The sequence below is a fragment of the Haliotis cracherodii genome, unplaced genomic scaffold (genome assembly GCF_022045235.1).
Source record: "Haliotis cracherodii isolate W230 unplaced genomic scaffold, xgHalCrac1.p SCAF_13, whole genome shotgun sequence".
Taxonomy (NCBI): Eukaryota; Metazoa; Mollusca; class Gastropoda; order Lepetellida; family Haliotidae; genus Haliotis; species Haliotis cracherodii.
The window spans coordinates 11,475,219-11,495,459 of record NW_027266268.1 but is presented as its reverse complement, the minus strand read 5'-3'; the positions used below and the strand labels follow the sequence as shown (position 1 = coordinate 11,495,459).

The 20,241-nt window shown below is 39.6% G+C and overlaps 1 protein-coding gene across 2 annotated transcripts in view; it reads left to right on the top strand.

Moving 5' to 3' along the window:
• Positions 1 to 20,241, top strand: part of LOC139459617 (CCN family member 2-like) — a 96,637-nt gene that overhangs the window by 51,173 nt on the left and 25,223 nt on the right. For both annotated transcript variants that reach the window (XM_071241198.1, XM_071241197.1), the window contains exon 2: positions 15,926 to 16,121. In XM_071241198.1, the coding sequence (XP_071097299.1) occupies positions 15,926 to 16,121 (196 nt within the window). The remainder of the gene's footprint in view (positions 1 to 15,925; positions 16,122 to 20,241) is intronic.

Here is a 20,241-nt window from a genome sequence, read left to right as displayed (position 1 = left end):
TATCGTCGGAACAAGGATCATAATGTTGGTGAATCTGGTATTTGAACCTACGATGAGAGGATCCTGAAACGCCTAAGGGACGCAATGACGATATCATGGATTCTGTTCAAATTCAAGGATAGTGCTTCGAATTTCAGGGCACAAAAAATTATGTTAAAGTGTACTTTAATGGTTAATTTAACACCGAAAGAAGTTCCCTGTCAATATCAATGAGTCTGCTGCAATGGGTTTGAACCTCGCGTCTAAGATTATTGCACCACGTGTGTGTGTGTGTGTGTGTGTGTGTGTGTGTGTGTGTGTGTGTGTGTGGCTGCTTGTACTATTCCGGACTAATGCCGATTGATAGTGCTAACCCACTGATATACCATGCCTCAGTTTAACATGAAGACCCCACTTAAAGACAGTATACTGACTCCGAGCCGACCAGTCCTTGTTTTAGCCCCTTAATGCCGAGCGCTAAGCAGGGTAACATCTTTTAAGATCTTTTGGTATGACGCGGTCGGGGATCAAACCAAATAGTTCGATCCATTAAACCCAGATAACTTTAAAAGCTTGATCTGATATCTCAATAAGGATGCAAAACCGGTTGTTTCAAACATGTTTATGCAGCGGTATTTCTCAAATGGGACTTATGTTTCGAGTATGACGTCAGTAACGTATCAAATAGGAACAACAGGTCAACATCAAAGAATAATAAGTCTCAATTATATCCCGAAACAGATTTCAAAGGGTAGGGGTGGAAAGCTCTTATCACAAACAGTTTTTTTTATTGTTACCAATGATTATAACATAAAATCAAATATATATCATTGCGGTTGTCTGTTCATGTTAATACGAATCCATGTAAAGTAAAACCTCAAAATACCGATGCTATCGTTTGCTACTAAATATCCTGAAGAGAGAGATCGATACGTGTCTTGTGCGTTTCCGTATACAGTCGAACCTCCTTGTGTCGAACTCGTGGGGCCCTTGGGAAACGTTTGATGTTTTTTGTTTTGAAGTGAGTTGAAGGGTGAAGTGTGGTGAGAGTCGGTGTGTGGACGTGTTTTTTAATTTTAAACTGGTCGAGTCATCAGGGGAAATTATCCTTAATTGGGATACTCAAAAATGAGTTTGAAACAACCGAGACTGTTTTCTACATATCCAGTTCGAGAGATCCAAGTATAAATGATGATAAATATAGAAGGAGCTCGCAGGGACCGGAAAGAGTTCGAGACAATAAGATTCGACACATGCAAATTCGAAACAACAAGGGTCGACAGTATACGAATCACGGGTGATCACTAGCGTTCCGAAAAGTCTACAGGTGGAGTTTTGCGGTATAAGGCTTATCAATGCTGTTATAATTATTGGCCTATTGGTGTGTTCTATCGAAGTGAAGCTCACACAAATATTTCCCATGCATTTAGTAAATTTAACTTTATACGCACTCGTAAACACGTCTATTCCTATTTAATCAGAGCACTGTCAATCTCACACGCATTTCTCTCTCGCCACACAATGTCAGCAATAACAATATTTAAAGTCCCATTTTGAAGCGGAGTGAAAGCACTTAATTGGTTACAAGAATTCATCTATTTTTAACAGAGCTCCTTCCACTGAATGTCAGCTCTGCTCCCCAGGAGGGGCGGAATTGATGTAAGACGTCAACATGTGGAGTTTATTAGTTCTATTTTTGACGTTTATTGTGGCAGTATCTGCAGTTAATGGCTGCTTTTTCGCACAAGGGTCAACTGGTTCCATCGCGTTTGATTGAATCAGATCTTATACACAAATCTTCTCAGGCGTTGGAAACTTTGAATTTAACAACATCTGGTGTTTCGTAACGAACAAGTCTATTTTAATCCATGAACTCGACATTCACTCACGTTCCGTGTTATTCGTATATACTTGTTCATTGTTCTTTGTACACGCTGAGCTGAGCCTTTTACTGAAACATGCGTATACAAGTATATCTATGTGTTAGGGAATTCGCCACTTTTAAGGCACCATGGGTGGTCTTGGCATCGAATTTTGCAAGTGTCAGTATTACGTTTTGCAAAAGTTGCTTGAATGCGTTTGGCTGTTGAAATGCAAGCAATTCGGATATAACGAACAGTTCATTATGCACATATTAAGCTTTAATGTCATGGGCAAAAACGTTTTCTGTCGTTTGCCTGGAACGAATATTCCGTTTGTTGTAACCACTTCCTCGTTTTATTCGGGATTAACTATACTTGGTTGTACATTCTATCAGCAGTAATACTGTAAACCTCTTAACTCGAAATGTGTAGCATTATCCGTTGTTCGAGACATGCAGACTGCTGATCATAGTGGTAGAATTGATCCTGTTGGAACTGTATCGTATGAAACAACTGCCGGGTTAGAGTGAGTGTTTAAGTTTTTACGCCACTTTTATTAATACTCCGGCAATAACACGGCAGGGACACCCGAAATTGGTTTCCGCGTTGTACCCATGTGGGGAATCGAACCTAGGCCTTCGGCTTGACGAGAAAAAGCTTTAACCACAAGGCTACCCCACGGCCCGGCCAGGTTAGAACGGGTCCCCGACCCTTTTCTGCTGGGAATAGAAGGCGAGCATTTAGATTCCATGGCTTAGGGGATTGCATGTCATTGTGCCCACATGGTACATCAACCGTTGCTCACATTTTGAAACACTTTGGTTGCTTATCCAGACCCGATTATTTACAAGCAGGCGTGACATGGCTGGGATATTACCGAATTCTACGTAACATAAAAAAACCCAATCAATCACTGACTATGGACCTCAAGTGTTTCACATAATTGCAGAAGGTCCAAGGTGATGGCAGAGCAGCGTTGACATAATTAACTGTTACTGACGTTAATTCCATTTTATGAAGAGAAGGATTTAAAGAAGTCAATAAGTTATCTTGGGGTTTAAGATGTGTTACGTTAACGGAAGTCAATATGGAATCATGCTATCGCCTTTTCGTGTTGCCCTCAGTTTCCATGGAACTCTTTGAAGTAAAAATCAATGGCACCTTCGACCATTACGACAGCTGGAAAGAAGGACGCTGAATGTATGTGTTGTACGTGTTAATCAAAGTTGCCCCGTGGTAACATTGAGACAAGATGAGTATCGCGGCACATCAGCTGATACACACGCCAATATGCCCTTGAGAAACTTCATCTGTTCCTTTCGGGTTGTATAATGGTTAAAAATAATGTGTGCTGTTCATTTGGATATGCACACATTGTGGCCATCCGTGTAAACTACAGTACTGTTCAAAACGAACCTTCCCTCGACTGCGACAGGGGAGCGAATATTTCCATACTCTATCCCTGCCACTGTCAAGTACAGTGCTGCTCATTTGAGGATCATGTTTGAAAATGATTCTTTACTGCAGTTATGACTTTCTTGCTTCTGTAGGATCATGCTAAATGATCCTATAAATTGTCGTTATCTTCCCCGGAAAGGTTCTCAATTAAAGGACCCGTGACGATCTGTGTAGAATAGGTCTTCAGCAACCCATGCTTGCCGTAAAAGGCGACTATGCTTGTATAAGAGGCGACTAACGGGACCGGGTGGTCAGGCTCGCTGACTTGGTTGATGCATTTCATCGATTCTCATCGATTGCTTGGATCGATGATCATGATATTAATCACTGGATTGTCTGTTCCAGACTCGATTATTTATACAGACCGCCATCATACAGCTGTACTATTGCTGAGTGCGGCAAAACAACAACAACAAGTAACAACAACTCGATTAAAGTCTACTTATGTCTCAATCTGTAGTTCAGAAACGTTTTGGGGGTAGCTTAGAAGATAAAGAGTTCCCTCGTCAGACCGAAGGTCAGCGTTCGATTCCCCAAACGGGTGAATCCAATTTGATGTTACTATTGCTGGAACATAGCTGAAGGCGGTATCAAGCCATTTTGAGTCGCTAACGCACTCTAATCCAGACACATACCCACTCCACGTCATTGTCTCCCCATTCCATCTTGACCCCAAATCACATGCATGTCAGAAGATCAGAAGAGTTCCCCAGTACCTCAAGTTGGTCTTAAGATCCATCTAATAACGATCAGCTAGTCACAGACTGTAACCTGGCAGTCATGGTTATGTCAACTACTGGTTCGTCTGGCCTAGGCTCGTTTACGAACATGCCGGAGCAATATACCTGAAATATTGCCGACTATAAAAGAATTTATAAAGCTTGGGTAGTTCTCAGTGGCGTTATATTATTACCAGGGTCTATAGATCAGTCGAATTTCATATTGAGCTCCCTTGGGAGAATACAACCCAAGCTGCATTTGAGAAGGTTACCAGTCACCTTACCATCTTATTCTACCGGGTACCCATTCAGTGCTGGCAGGCATAGTCCATGTAACATGTAACCATATGAAACATGTGCTTAATGTGGGGAAGGACTGAAAACACAGATACTCTCAGGATTCAAACCTACATGACACGGCCCTCAATCCATCTATTCTCCGCCACCAACGTTGCTCAGCATCGCTTGATTTGTAACCTGTGCGCTGTACACATGGCCACTCCGTAAACAGAGACTCATTTAATCATCTTATCTTATTGTTAATCTAAACAACAACTGTCTCCTCATTATAAAGGATAGTACTATGATATCCAATTTCTAATAGTTTGGGGGAACCCTGAAGAAACATGTAATAACAACGTATACCATAACATAATTCATTAATTATTTCTTGTTTGTTTGACAGATATGTCCTATGTCATTGGGGATGTTAATTTGTATGTCATTGTTTTTTGTGATGAAACCCAAGGTATGTTGTTATTAATAGGCCCTAATATATTTTATTTTTTGAACTGTGACATTAGTACAATATTAATGGAAGGTGAAATACATTGTACATGAATGCTGATCCACTCAGCACCACTCCATTAAAAACATTATGATCAATTGCCAAGAATGACCTTGAATAAAGATCGTTACCATATGAAGCACCGCGAGTTCCTTTTTCAAAGGAAAGCTTACAGAACCACAAAGAGAACTCTTCTTTAGGGAATAGGAGAATAAAATATTTATACCAACGTGAGTTTCATGTGTCCTTTGTATTATTGAAATATGAAACATCGTCAAGCTTGGTGTTTACAAGCTGTAACGGCACACATACGTATCCATTATGAAAGTAAATGGGTTGTCAAGTGATCTGCGGTTTCGCTGTTGAGTTTTGTAATCATGTCAGGATCCGCTGCTCCTCAATTTCGATCTAAATTTTCTCCAAACTGTATACATGGTTGTACGTTATACCAAGTATCAACATTTTAATACAATTGTGAGACCTGCATCACTTTGGAGCTTTCTTTTAACATCACGCTGCACTTGTAGGGGTTGGTACATGTATCTTCAAATGATGCTATAGCTGCATTATCAACCGTTTGATTTTATTGAATTAAAAGCGACAAAAGCCTTTCCATATTTATAAGAAATATCTCCGAAAAGCAGAGTCGATTTTTTTTAATACCGACCACACCCTGGGCATGTGTGTATGAATCTCTATCAAATAAGGGAGTGAGTGTATAACTGAATAAGTGAAAGAGTAAGCGGCCGCCTTCGTGGTCCAGTGGATACTGTGACTGTCCGTAGAACGTAAGGTCGGAGGTTTGATCCCCGGCTGCAACATTAGTGCAATAAAAAAGAACTGGTCGGTTCTGTGTCCGAGTGGTGTCTGTTTGGGGTATCCATGTTAAACTGTGGCATGGTATCTTAGTGGGCTATTTCTCTAAAACAGTTAGTATTACGAACATCCACACACACATCCACACACACACACAGACACAGACACAGACACACACACACAGACACACACACACACACACACACACACACACACACACACACACACACACACACACACACACACACACACACACACATACACACACACACACACACACAGAGGACATTATTGAAAAAACACCAAAAAGTGTTAATGTTACTGGTAAAATAAAAATATATACTGTGTACTCCCCAGGGAGCTGAGACTGTAACCTGATTCCAGTCACCGGGGTAAATATAAATGTAGCGGAAGGAGTATCACTGGATGAATGGAATTTTGCATTATCAATTGACATATTATTTTTTATTAAATATACCCCGAGCCACAATCACGTATTGTTTCATTTGATAGTTCCATTGATAAAGGGGCGGTCGTTTAGCCAAGTGGTTAAAGTGTTCTCTCGTCACGCTGAAGACTCGGTTCGATTCCCGACATGGGTACAATGTGTGAAGCCCATTTCTGGTGTCCCCGCGGTGATATTGCTGGAATATTGCTAAAGGCGGCATGAAACCGTACTCACTCACTCACGCCATTGAAAGGCATGAAGACTATACACGTTCCTGGAATTATTTTTTATTTTGCTTTGAAAGAGACTTCAAGAAGAACTGGTAAAAGCACCTACAACTGATCGCAACCACTCAACCACTTGCTGTGGCAATAACGATCCCGGTCGATTTTTTCACAGGAAGCATTTTCACTGCACACCGGTGATTACCTTAATGCGGACAGGTCATAGATGGAAGCTCAAAGATCATGGTCTCGTCCCCTCCGTGTTATAAACGGTGTCTGTAAAGTTAAACTATGTCACTTTTTGATCTGAGGCAATAAAACGATCGATCTCTTCCTGCCTTTGAGAGTGATGGCGGCCAACGGTATAATTTCCGCCGTTGCATCAGCGAGTTGATGGCTTGTAATCGTGTTAACTGTGGAGACGAAAGTGGGAACTGGAGGAGAGCCTCCAAGGAGAAGAATTTCGGGGGAAGTAGGCTTTGATTTCCGAACCCATCATGTTAAATACGGGCTAAATTACCCATAAGTTTATATTTATGTGTCATAAGGGATTGCCTTCTTCCCAGCACAGATATGATTTTGGGGTTTAACTAAAGTTCGGGTCTTGCAAGGAAATTGTAGAACTAGATCAATTTTGAAATAGTTAATAAAATGGTATCTTGTACGAGCTCAACACGCCCATGCGCTGACATCATGAGTGTTCACATGTAACCATGACATGAACATATAATTAATCTAAAGCCATTAGTATCAGTTATATATACTTTACCGAATTTTTGTAACGATTGTTTAGAATTTGGTTGAACACAATCTGGTCTGAGTCGAGGTCATCGTTATCGCTGGACATATCAAACCAAATGCTTCTCTTTACAAAATATTTGAGCGAAAATCTTATGACGCACTCTAAACCCATATTCTTTTCATATATTCTCAGAGCAGAAAACCATGAGTAAACATATTTAAGAAGTCAAACGTCTTACAACATGAACCACCCCGTACAGACCTCAGTACAGCAGACACCGCTTCATCCCTCAGGCTAATTCTCAGGAATGGATTACAAAGAGCTCTCACTCGGGACACACAAAACTTCACACAAAAACCTGATGGTGGAATTGAAGTGGGGAAGTCATGTTAAACTGCGGCATGGTATTGCAGTGGGCTAGCACTATAAATCGGCATCACACACACACACACACACACACACACACACACACACACACACACACACACACACACACACACACACACACACACACACACGTGCATGCACGTCGCGATATAAGTGCAATAATCTTGGACGCGACGTTTAACCCCATTTCACAAATTGACTCATTCAGTGTCCCTCTGGCAAACACCTTCACCCAAACACACTCTTCACATTAACCTCATAAAACCGTCACCAGATAATTGATGTTATCCTCAATTTATTTTTGAATCTATACTTTTAACCAAAGCTGAAGTAGACACTATCCGGTTACATTTAGTAATGGATGTGCTAGTTATTAGGACGAGTGTATGCTGTTTTACTGAAAAGCCTGGTCTTTGATTGTTACGTCTTCAGAATCAACAGCATGAACGTTCCTAACCACGTCAACTTCGGACAAGATAACCCGACAAACGGAAAGGGGAAAGCTATTTGTTAAAACCATTTTCCCATTACCTTTTACAGATACCATTCGGACAGGCTTTACTTCGGCTGAATGAAATTTATGCATTAAAAGATGCCTATCTATAATATAACCTGCTTTATACTTTTTTCATCAGCTAAAAGGCCCTACGGTGTCAGAGAGTGTGATCTAAAGTCGACAAATGGCGATGTAGTTACGTCGCAATCCACACTAAGCTCCCACGGGCCTCACAGCAGAGGAAATATTCAGACCACAACCATTGAGACTTGTAGATAAAGCTTTCTATTAATGCATTGGTCTACAATGCATGAGGTCATGCATAACAGGCCAATGTGTTTCTAATGTATGTCTTTCTGTTCTTTTGGTGATGCTTATAACAGTAATCATTGTGGATCATATCAACTATAAGACAATCATACGTTCACGCAGACCCAAAATCCTATACATACATGTAAATATATAGGAGACGGTTTTTGCCGGGCAAATCAATCAGTTGGTACGTTTGAGAATTCCTTCGACGAGTGCGGTACAATAGGCATACGTTTAAAGGACAAAAAGCATCGTGTGTTCATTTGTATTAAGGATTGAATTATTCCAGATTTTTCCCTAATCATATAACTATTCGCAAAATATAGTCCCGATTGCATGATTATATCATGGATTTTCAAAAATTGTTTCGGCATTCTTTGAACGTGTCTTGTGCAGTAGTGTGAAGAAATGGATTTGAAACATTGAACTCATTTCTTTTTATTCACAGATGTTGTGATTTGTGTGACACTATTTTGTGATTAGAAATTAGCATTGTAATTTATGAATATATTTGCAGCATTCACATGTATACCTGTTCATGTAGATGTGTAGACACGGTGCTTCTACCAGGCCATAAAGTCAAGGACTGATGATGGCTATTACGACGTCGTAACGGATCGATAACACATTTCTTATCTGTACTACGGTGTTTTATACGACAATGCAATACGACTCTCATACTTAGATAGACTTCACGACAGTGCAAAGAGGAAACAAATCACATGGGGAAGTTATTGCTTGATTAGGTGAAAAGATGCGCAGGCGGAAGATGCTTACATTTTAGTTGAAACCAACAACTACCGTCGCGTTGTTGACGAGGCACTAATTATGATTAGGTCAACCAGTGCACATAGGCACTTGACACTGTCAAGTAAGCTTCGGTCACTGGGCCACTAGCGCAGGGAGGTTAAAACAGTTTATGTTAAAATATGTACATATACGTTAATTAGGACGTGTAGTTGTATTTGAACCATGGTTACCCAAAGTAGTAATGATAATAATAATTTATAATAATAATAATAAGTGCATTTATAATGCGCCAGATTCCATTCACCAAGTGGATGCTCATAGCGCTACACTATCATCACCCCAGTCAATGGATCAGTGAGCACTCGATTTTCATTCTCAGCTCCCTGGGGAGTATACATGACAGGCTATATATATTAAAACCACACTGTACAAAATGTGTTAAGCATGTAAACAAATACAAGACATGTTAAGGTGTGGGTTTCAATCCTCAGCGGTATGCTCATTTAGTGTGTCCTATCTAAACACGTTTAGGGCCTTAACACATGAAATGAGCTATCACCTCATGGCCTAAACACCACCACAACACAACATCCAGATGATAGAAACATGTTTATAATTGACACACCTTTAAACATGTTTAGAATGTATATACCTTTGAACATGGTTAATAAATTGCATACCATCATACCATAAGTCAAATGTGGATAAAATGTATATCATATATTGAAATTAGATTTGCGAATCAGATTCACAGGCACATATATATACCACAAGGACTTACAAAGAATTTGGTACTTTACTAACCTAAAAATGTACAAATAAGCCAAGCTAATGGTGACAAGGAACATTGACACTTGTGTCGGCAACAGACTCCGAAGCACATGTGGTAGCGTGACTGACTACAAATCAAGAGGTGCAGGTTCAACTTCCACCGGATATAAAATCCTTGTGTTCATAAATCTGTTTTTGCTGTATGCCTAATAGTATTTCTCTCATACAATGATGGTATACTGATTACAACTAAGCACTTTTTACTTTGTGGCGACATACCATCTTGTAAAAAAAATACTAACTTCTTAGTAAAGTCTACTAATTACATGATAGTTTCTGCGTTGACAGTAAATTTCATTAATTTGATAAACTTTACAAACTATTTCTGTCAGATAATTAGTAGTAATAGCAGTAAATATGTTTACATTCGCTTCCTAATTCTATATAATTTTTTTATTTACTGAAGTTCAAGTAAGTACATGAATTGCGGATATAAACATTATAGCCACGATACTAAATGCTACTCAACGCTTTTGTGAATGAAACTACCTGGCTAGGTTAGTTGCTAAGGTCAAGAATCAAGTATCATAACCGAGGGAATCTTGGACTCACCCCACGACCAGGGGATCCTCTGTGCTCCTAAACGAACAGCTCTGCAAGGCGAACTTTCGCGCATTGGATCAATGTCCCCATTTTCGAAACGGTTACTTTTGAAAGCAAAATGAACATTATTTTTATCGTTCATACCAAATCAAATGAAAGGATATCCAAAACACACATAATGTCATGCCCTTCCATGTTGATGTACAAACTTGATATCAAGCGTTTACGACGCTCCAGGCTGTTCACGTCCAAATCTAAGAAGGAGCGGTTGTCATGTAGAAGCCGACGACATTTCTTTATCAAATTAAAGAACGCTCTTGAAAAGAAGAATATTACGCCTGAGGGAATAACGGTTATAGACATTGTAAATGTTTCCTTCCAAGGCTCAGAATATGGTATATTGATTCACACAGAGCTGCCATTTCGTAATTCGTGATGTTTCATTACTTGGCCGTAATATTCATTAACGGATTACGTACATTTGATGTATGACAAGCAGATTTATGATTCTGTGTTCTGATGTTCTCATGATGTGAACATCATGACCTATTTGTTTGTCATTGTTGGTTGACAGCTGCGTGAAGCTGTGTAATATAGGTCAAGGTGAAGGTAATCGAAATAACTTCTTCTGATTGACTGTTCATTTCAACATATCCTACCACGTGTATAATGACAGCACGCGTCACGTAGCTCCAGCGTCAAATTTACCATTACATCCATGGCCTTTGGGCGACTTTACACAGCTCTAATCGACGTTATCTTTTCTCAAGCAAGGCTTTTAATATCTTTAAATATCGATCCTTGACTCTTATTGACAGACGAAGCTAAAAAGCCTCAGGTGGTTGCCTGCAATAGACACAGTGATGTCCATTTCTCTGACATCTTGACACGAGTGAGATATACACGAGAAACGCACTAACCCCTCTGATATAGTGGCATTAAACGGCACTCAATGCACGGCTTAATGTGTCTGTTCGTTTCAGATTGACAGTATTGCGTCCCCGTCTTGTCAACGGACTTGTCTGCAGGTCTTGTCGATTTCACATTTAGATTTCTCTGGAGGGAGAAAATGAAGATGTCTTCAGTCGTGTCGTTCTATTCAAATTCCAAACAAATTACCCGTCTGACACGTGTTCATCCGCGTTGTTAATTCCACAGCCAGTGTCAGACGTCAAATCATATGGGGCTTAGCGTTGTGAGTTAACGTTAACTGTTGAATTAGATAATGCTGAAACAGTCTGTGAGAAGACAAAAAGGCAGCGCGTGAGTGACAGGGGGGCATTACAAGTGCAATCAATAGCACCTCGGAAGTCTTAAAAGAATGGTAAGATTGCTGCAGTAATTGCAAGAGCTGAATGACGACGACAGAAACTCAATGTGGATCTTCTTGATTGTTACTTTTCACTCTAACATTTAATTATATATCTGGCTTTAGGGATTCCATTTTGCACTTCATTGTCTACCACTCTGGTCATTTTTCAGATCTTGGTTTATTCTTGGAGACAATCACGAAATCGACTTCCATATCCTTGGGTATATAACGTCCCTAAATCAGCTGCAAAGGTGTTTTGATCATATACGTTTGAAGTTCTATGTGAAGAACATATGGAAATGATAGAAAATAAAGACTGTTCTGTAAAGACATTGACTGATATGGTGGTTTTGTACTAATGATGACACTAATTAAAGGAGGGTGGCTCTTAAGACCATTTCACTCGCCCACTGACTAAATTTTAATGAACCAATTAACCCCAAATAACACGTTCTCACAAGTTCACAGAGAAGACTAATTACTAAGGCTGGCCATGTGACGAGCATGGCCACAGGTCCAAAGGCCCACCGGTCCTTGTGGTCACGTTTAGTGCAATGTGATACGCGGTATGGTCATTCATTACAAGAGCAGCGTTAACTGAAGATTATCTTTGAATTCATGTTTAAACTGTGTATAATTAAGGTACTTATTTCCTGGGGCACATTCCTTTGATACTTATTTGTGATGACAATTACATTCCTTCCACAATTGCTGGACAGGATGAATCACTTCATCGGGTACAGACCACCTGACCGATTACGTCGCCTAGGACGACAGTCATATGTTCTTGGTGGTCAACTAAAACCGGAATCTCACGGGGGCATATTCATATCAAGTTCTTTATGGTCTAAAATCGCATCCATGTTTTTTTGGATAGAGCTCGGTGTCTCAATCCCCGGCCGTGTCATACCAAAAGACCCTTGTAAAGATGTAACTAGAAGACCAAAAGACCCTTGAAAAGATGTAACTTGTTGTTACCCTGGCTGGTGCTCGGCATTAAAGGGTTACTGTGTCTGAGTAGGTTATGCATGTTAAATTGCGGCAAGGGTTTTCAGTGCGATAACAGTAGTCCCAACAAGTACAAACAACGACACGCGACGTCAGGCCGTTTTAACTTCAATTCACCTCTTGTACTATTAATGAATTATCGTTCCTACTATTGATTCCTGTGTTATTTTCATCAACAAAGAACCTACTTTCAGTGTATATGGTTAATACTTGAATCAGTTCGTAACGTCCTTGTATGTAATGGCCAATAGTTACAATAAATAACCCTACCTTCAATGAACATCCCCAAATTTGATTTTCCAGAGATTGCATGAATTTCATATGGACTGTTTGGACAGAGTAGATGTAATATAATAATACTACAGTGTGTAGACATGGGAGTAAATTGGCAAATTGTATTTGAATGAACGTAGTTATTCAGTGATATTTACTGTTTACGTGCACCGCGTTGTGACAGGGAAGCTTACATCCATCTGGATCCCACATACGAACTAAGACATACATATAGCGAGGGTTCCTTACGTTAGTACATTCAATAAACAACTTTCTTCAAATACTCTAAGAAAAACATCAGCACGTTTATATTGACGCTTGGCTGTGTTTTCGCCTATGTGATTTATATATACTCATGTTTTATTGCAAACTTTGTGTTACATACAACCTCATCCACTCATCTGATTCATAATCGTTCATTGCCCTTCACCATTAAATCTCGGGTTGGTCTGATACAGGCACACACGTGGATGAGTATCCGATTATATCGGAGATATACCTAAATGTCCATTGATCTCTTTAAGCTTGCAAATTGTCAGCTGGGATTATGGGAGTTTGGCACGCGCCAGTTACGCCAAAGTTCAATATTGTTGAACAAACCTTGGCTTTGATCCAACACTTGGAAAGAACGCTCTTATCCACGAGGCTCATGGCCGAAGGTTCTTGAGGTCTAACGAGAAATATAAGACCTTCGTTTGCACTCGACACCTTCTCGCAATAAAGCTGGGAGAACTAGCAATAAAGGGAATGGGAATGCTATTAATCGGGAAGAATTCCTCTGTCAATTCGTTTTGAAGTGACTGTTTCTTGAATCGTTGGTACTTCATTGTTAAGGTGTATAATTAATTCTCCGGTCAGCTTTAATTAATTGAACTTGTCATTGGGTCAGAATGTGGGACCTATTGCTGTAAAAATCGATGAAAATATTGTCAGGACTTGATGGGGTCCGTGTTAAATTGGCCCAATTTTGAATGGGCCGAATACATTTCTTGAAGTAGTTTAACAGTGAACAAAGAAGGTACGCATCCAAGCAAAAAGCGGTTATCCCCCTTCGACATGTTATTTATTTGAACTAAGACTGTCAGCTTTCTGATAATGTCTTATGTAGGACTTATTATATGAACTCTCTCTGCGGTTTCATCAAAATAACTTTAAGAAATATTAAAATTAAAATTTTGATTGATTTTTTTTCCAAAGTTCTATCAGGTGAGATATAAAGGGTGGATTACATCAGTTTGGAAATGGAATGTCTGGATTATTACTCGTACAGAGGATGTCCTGGTACTTCGATTTTACGTCAGAGCGAAACGTCTTTCAATGTTGATATCTTGGAGATGGAATGAGATTTTATGTCACCAGAGGGCAGCGTCTATCACCACATCAGAATGCACAATCTTCGCATGAAGGGCAAAAGTAAAACCCAAGTATGGATTTCCGGGTAACTCAGAGGAGCAGGAAGATGTGAATTTGGCGCTGTTACTCAATGTCATATACAAAAACGTTATTACAATCCATTCCGAATTTCATGTTCCTTCCCTGGATTAAGTTTTAAATTGACGAAATGATCAGCCAGTGTCCAATAACCTTTCCCAATATCGACGGTTGTCACCTTATGACTGAATGCTTTGTTTTTACCATGGGAGAACTGGAGGAGTTGTAATGTTCAGTATTTACATAATGAAGTTATTTATCAACATGGAAAATGTAGTCTGGTTCAATATTTTCTGGAGTGCTTTCATCTTGTCTTCTAAGCCAAAAAAGGTTGAAGAAATATGGGAATGTGTTTTGTGAAATCCTATATTGATTTTCAAATAACTTGAAAATGGTCTTATTTTGAGAAAGGAATAACGTGTCCCGTGATCTAAATGGCTACTGTTTGAGCCTTCAAGAATGTTTATAAAAACGAGCAACATGAGGAATACACACAGATACTGCGAGGGTCAATATTTCAGATTGCTTGTCCATTAGGTAACCAGCTGCCCTGTTCCCTTGCAGACACAATAACAGACCAACATGAATCCCTTTTACATTTACATATATATCAAGAACTTGTGCATATGTCTGGTAACTGTAGACTTAGTGATTGAGTTGTGTTTACCGCCGTAGTTCCAGATTATATGACGGCATGCCTTGTATGTATGTAATATGTTACAGTGTAACTTTACTGGTTTGTCTATAACTGCCACGCCTGGTCTTGCAGGAAAACAAGCTGTGCCGTTATCCATGCCCAATTACATGTGGTAGGATACGGTGTAACATTGTGGGTATGTCTATTACTTCCACGTCTGGTCTTGCAGGAAAACAAGCTGTGCAGTTACCCATCCCCCTTACATATAGTTAGCTTACAGTGTAACATTGTTGGTGTGTCTATAACTTCCACGTCTGGTCTTGCAGGAAAACAAGCTGTGCAGTTACTCATTCCCCTTACATGTAGTTAGCTTACAGTGTAACATTGATGGTGTGTCTATAACTTCCACGTCTAGTCTTGCAGGAAAACAAGCTCTGCAGTTACCCATCCCCCTTACATGTAGTTAGCTTACAGTGTAACATTGTTGGTGTGTCTATTACTTCCACGTCTGGTCTTGCAGGAAAACAAGCTGTGCAGTTACCTATTCCCCTTACATATAGTTAGCTTACAGTGTAACATTGTTGGTGTGTCTATAACTTCCACGTCTGGTCTTGCAGGACAATAAGCTCTGCAGTTACCTATTCCCCCTTACATATAGTTAGCTTACAGTGTAACATTGTTGGTGTGTCTATAACTTCCACGTCTGGTCTTGCAGGACAATAAGCTCTGCAGTTACCTATTCCCCCTTACATATAGTTAGCTAACAGTGTAACATTGTTGGTGTGTCTATTACTTCCACGTCTGGTCTTGCAGGAAAACAAGCTGTGCAGTTACCTATTCCCCTTACATATAGTTAGCTTACAGTGTAACATTGTTGGTGTGTCTATAACTTCCACCTCTGGTCTTGCAGGAAAACAAGCTGTGCAGGTACCCATGCCAGTGCCCAGTGGAGGAACTTCGATGTAACGAGGGTGTGAACATCGTGAAGGACGGCTGCAGCTGTTGCTACATGTGTGCACGACAACGTGGTGACTTCTGCAACAGCAAAGACATCTGTGACTCACTCAAAGATCTCTCCTGTCAAAACGCTACAGGGACATGTCAAGGTAAGTCCAAATATTGTACTCAAATAAATTAAAGAACACCCACCTAACAGAAAAACTGTTGTTATGAAGTAGCGTGCAAGGCTCCGGTTATTAAAGGAAAACACAGAACAAGCTACTGGGGTGTGAGTTGACAGCTGTATCTTAATTTAATATGCATTGCACGTGTACTAGTCGGTTCTAGCTTTGCACAAATGCTTAAGAAATGCAATGAAAATGTCTAATAGATGAAATGATACGAACATATCGCATAGTATCAACACACCGATGCATACACTACATTTAGATACAAGGCTCATCCAAAATAATATGCCATGCAAATAGAAATATTATTTACACTTGATATTATAGATTTATGTAACATGAACATGAAGAGCAGTAGTTACAGTTAAACTTGTGAGTTTAAGCCAAATCAGAACCTAAATTACTTCATACGTTACATTATCTCGACCTCTATAAATCGCTATGATATAAACACAATATACACATAACTTACCACTGTAAGTGGCCTGGCAACTTTGTATAAGATGGTCAGATCACAGGTACCATCAGTTCAACTGCCATATCCTAGAAATTTGAAAAAAGATAAGGCTGCATATGAAACATTAAATGTCCAATAAAATTAAGAACATGTAAAATAACCTTTTCATCCGTGTCCATTCAATCTTAGTGTACATAAATACTGCATTCACACATGTCATTAGATGATATTTAAGCAATGATTTATAGCTGAATTTGATTATAAATTTAACGAATTAAGAGGGAAAGTATACCAGCGACACAGTTGGTAAACTATCTAAAGATATCAGGGGCTTTTGCGCACAATCTTTTGTGTCTTAGAAACAACACAAAATTAACCATCCGCTAACTCGCAAACTATAAAACAAAACTGACTCTTTGTATCTGAGCATCCGATTAGCTAAAACGTTGACTCTCATGATAAGAAGCTAGAAAAGGAACACAAAGCAAGACGCTTGTGTTGATGATGTCTATTGTTAAATTAATAGTTATATGAGTGCTGGAGCTAGTAAGATTTTTTTGATACTGCACAAGTAATCTAGCTTGAGACAGAAGCGGCAAGAAACAGAAACAAGACAATGATAGACTTAACTAAAATATTTACAAAATAGCAATTAAAATTAACCCGGCAACAATTATATTAAATAAAAAGGTAAACATGTTTGGAAATAAAAACACATCCATCCATACGTCTTTCCATCCCGCGTTGAACAGCATATCATGGTCTTTTACAGACAACTGCCTCCCATGCCTGCCGGGTTAGAGCGAGTGTGTAACTTTTTATCGCCACTTTTAGCAACATTCCAGCAATATCACGGCGGGGGACACCAGAAATGGGCTGCACACGACGGGAATCGAACACGGGTCTTCGGCGTGAAGAGCGAACGCTTTAACCACTAGGCTACCCGACCGCCCCACATCGAAATGATTGCTTTGTATATTCCGTTGGATATACTTGCACTTGGTTATTTCTCTTGATGAGGATTTAATTAATTTTGAAATATGATATTTAAGTAGGTAAAAGATGAAAGTCGAAACATTGCTGATAGTCAATCTCTTAATGATAAGTTGAGGTTTAGGTTACTTTCAAACAAGATGGAGATTTTGATACAATGTAGTCATTTGTATGCAGAGCAAGGGACTGGGAATTGCAATAGGAATAACTCGTTAATGATGACAACATGTTGTAATTGTTTGTTGTGCAATTATATGTTGTACATGTGTACACTGTGACTTAAGGGTCAGGCACTATATCTCTGACATTGTATTGACACAGAACATCTTCTGTGGCTGATAACGCCTTTCAAGATTATACCTACATCGAACTAATCGTGTTAGCGAATGGTGTGGAAGTCTCCAAGGATATTAACATTTCTCTGTGGACTTTAATGCAAATATAACACACTGAGAGGGCCCAGGAATAGCGTATGAATTTAGACATAAGAGGCCTCGGCAATGTTTGAATTAGGCCATGAGCTGCATAATAACCTGTGCTGACATCTACATAGAACTAGCAAGACCTCTGGTTTTACAACATGACATTAAACATAGAACATTTGCCATGGAAACGACATATATGTTTTCGCCAATCAATAAAGTGTATATCTACATTCTTTGTAACTGAATGAGCCCCTGTAGCATATGTACTAAGCCATACACACAGATAGCAATGAAACGGATGAAGCCAGCGGTAAAGTGTTTCCAATGGAAACCTTGATATATGGACTGGATCCTTATCTTTCATGTACTTTGCAAATGTCGATAACGTACTTGATTGTTTGAAGGTCTTGTTTCATTGAAATGGAAACCGATAGGTAAGCGATAGACAAAAATGGCTCGGTTAATTATAGGTTGACAATGGTGGCAGGTTTGTGAACATCATGAGGCATTTTGGACAGTTTGTTGTTCAACATGAGTGAGTGAGTGAGTATGGTTTTAGGACGTTTTTAGCAATATTCCAGCAATATCACGGCGGGGGACACCAGAAATGGGCTTCAAACATTGTACCCATGTCGGGAATCGAACCCGACTTCAACCACTCGGCTACCCGACTGCCCCTTGTTCAACATGAATGAGAACATGTTTTACCAATTCGTATTGTCTGGGGATTGAAACTGTTTAGCACACTTGCAGCAACATCATTACCTTAATTTAAAAGATAAAAAGAAAGATGTAGATGTCTTAAAGAGTCGAATTTCACGCTCTCATATTTGGCATTAAGGGATAACACTTTCTCAACAATACATTCGGTGGCAATGTGGCGCTTTATATATGAGACAAAACCCTCGCAGTCACAATGGATGTTCAGCACATGGGGACAAATCCTCAGAAATCAATTGGTCTGAATATAACTACATGTACGTCCAAACGTGAAATGTACCGCCCTTCTTTATTTCGGTGGTATATACCGCTACGAAACAGTAGTTTTATAACAAAGTGTCTGAATATGTGATTCGGCCGATACAATAATTCCACTATAAGCTATGTCCACAGCTGTAGCAGCAAATGTGGCATATACGACAACCACGACATCATCGAAAATACCATAGCGGAATATTGCGTTGCCATGGGCGAAAGCCTGAGATCATTCTTGCTGGTAAGACGATCATTCAGTCATTATTATGTCTGTACTTGTTCACGTGTCCGTGTACCAGAAGCATACATCTGAGACCAGGAATGTCCCGAAGGGATGTACAGATGTGGAACAGAACGAAAATGTGATAGACTGCTGACATCACCACGGCTGATATTCAGACGAACGCAAAAAATAGACCATTTATACTTTGTGTTCTGCGCCCGTGTCATCTTTACACACAGGGCAATTGAGGGTTCGGGTGTTGTTAATATATATTCACATTGACCTTATGTGTGGATCTGTGGTGTTGTTGACAGTTAGACGTCGAGCTACGTTTGACCCTATTGTGAAAATAAGAAGTCTCTTCTAAAAGTAGAGTCTATTGTACTCTTCAGACTATATCACAATCATTGGAAATGAATCGCTATCCAAATAGTGATAACACCAGGTGTTCGCGAAAAGTTGAGCGTATCTTGCCCCACCAGTGTCACCAGTCACAAACACATGCAAAGGCAATTCAAGCGTTCACTTGGACAGACATGGAAACATAGAGACACCTTGGAAATGGCATTGTGACATCGGTTTTCTCAATGATGTGTCAATAATGTAAATGTCCACTTGTCTAGTACCGTAACATTTATTTTGAACGATTACCTAAGGCTTTGAATCTTATAACCGTGATCAAACAACTTTTGAGTAAACGTTTTCTACAAAATGACAATGAGTCAGTAGTGTTTTGTACTGGCACACCTGAGCATATTTCATGTCGTTTCAAGTCGGCAACACCAAGATTGGATTTTACACATTGCGGCCAGTTGGGAAATCAAACTGACCAACCGCATTCTAAATTAGAATCATCACTGGTGTACTATAGATGACGCACTGTCCCTCTCTTGCCTCTTGCACAACAGATGCTTTGCAGTAATAAGAAGCCACATGTACGTGACAATTTTAATTGGGTTGGGTTGTCAAATCAGTTGAATCGGGTGAATAAATCGGATATATGTGACAATAAGATCACTTGTTTTG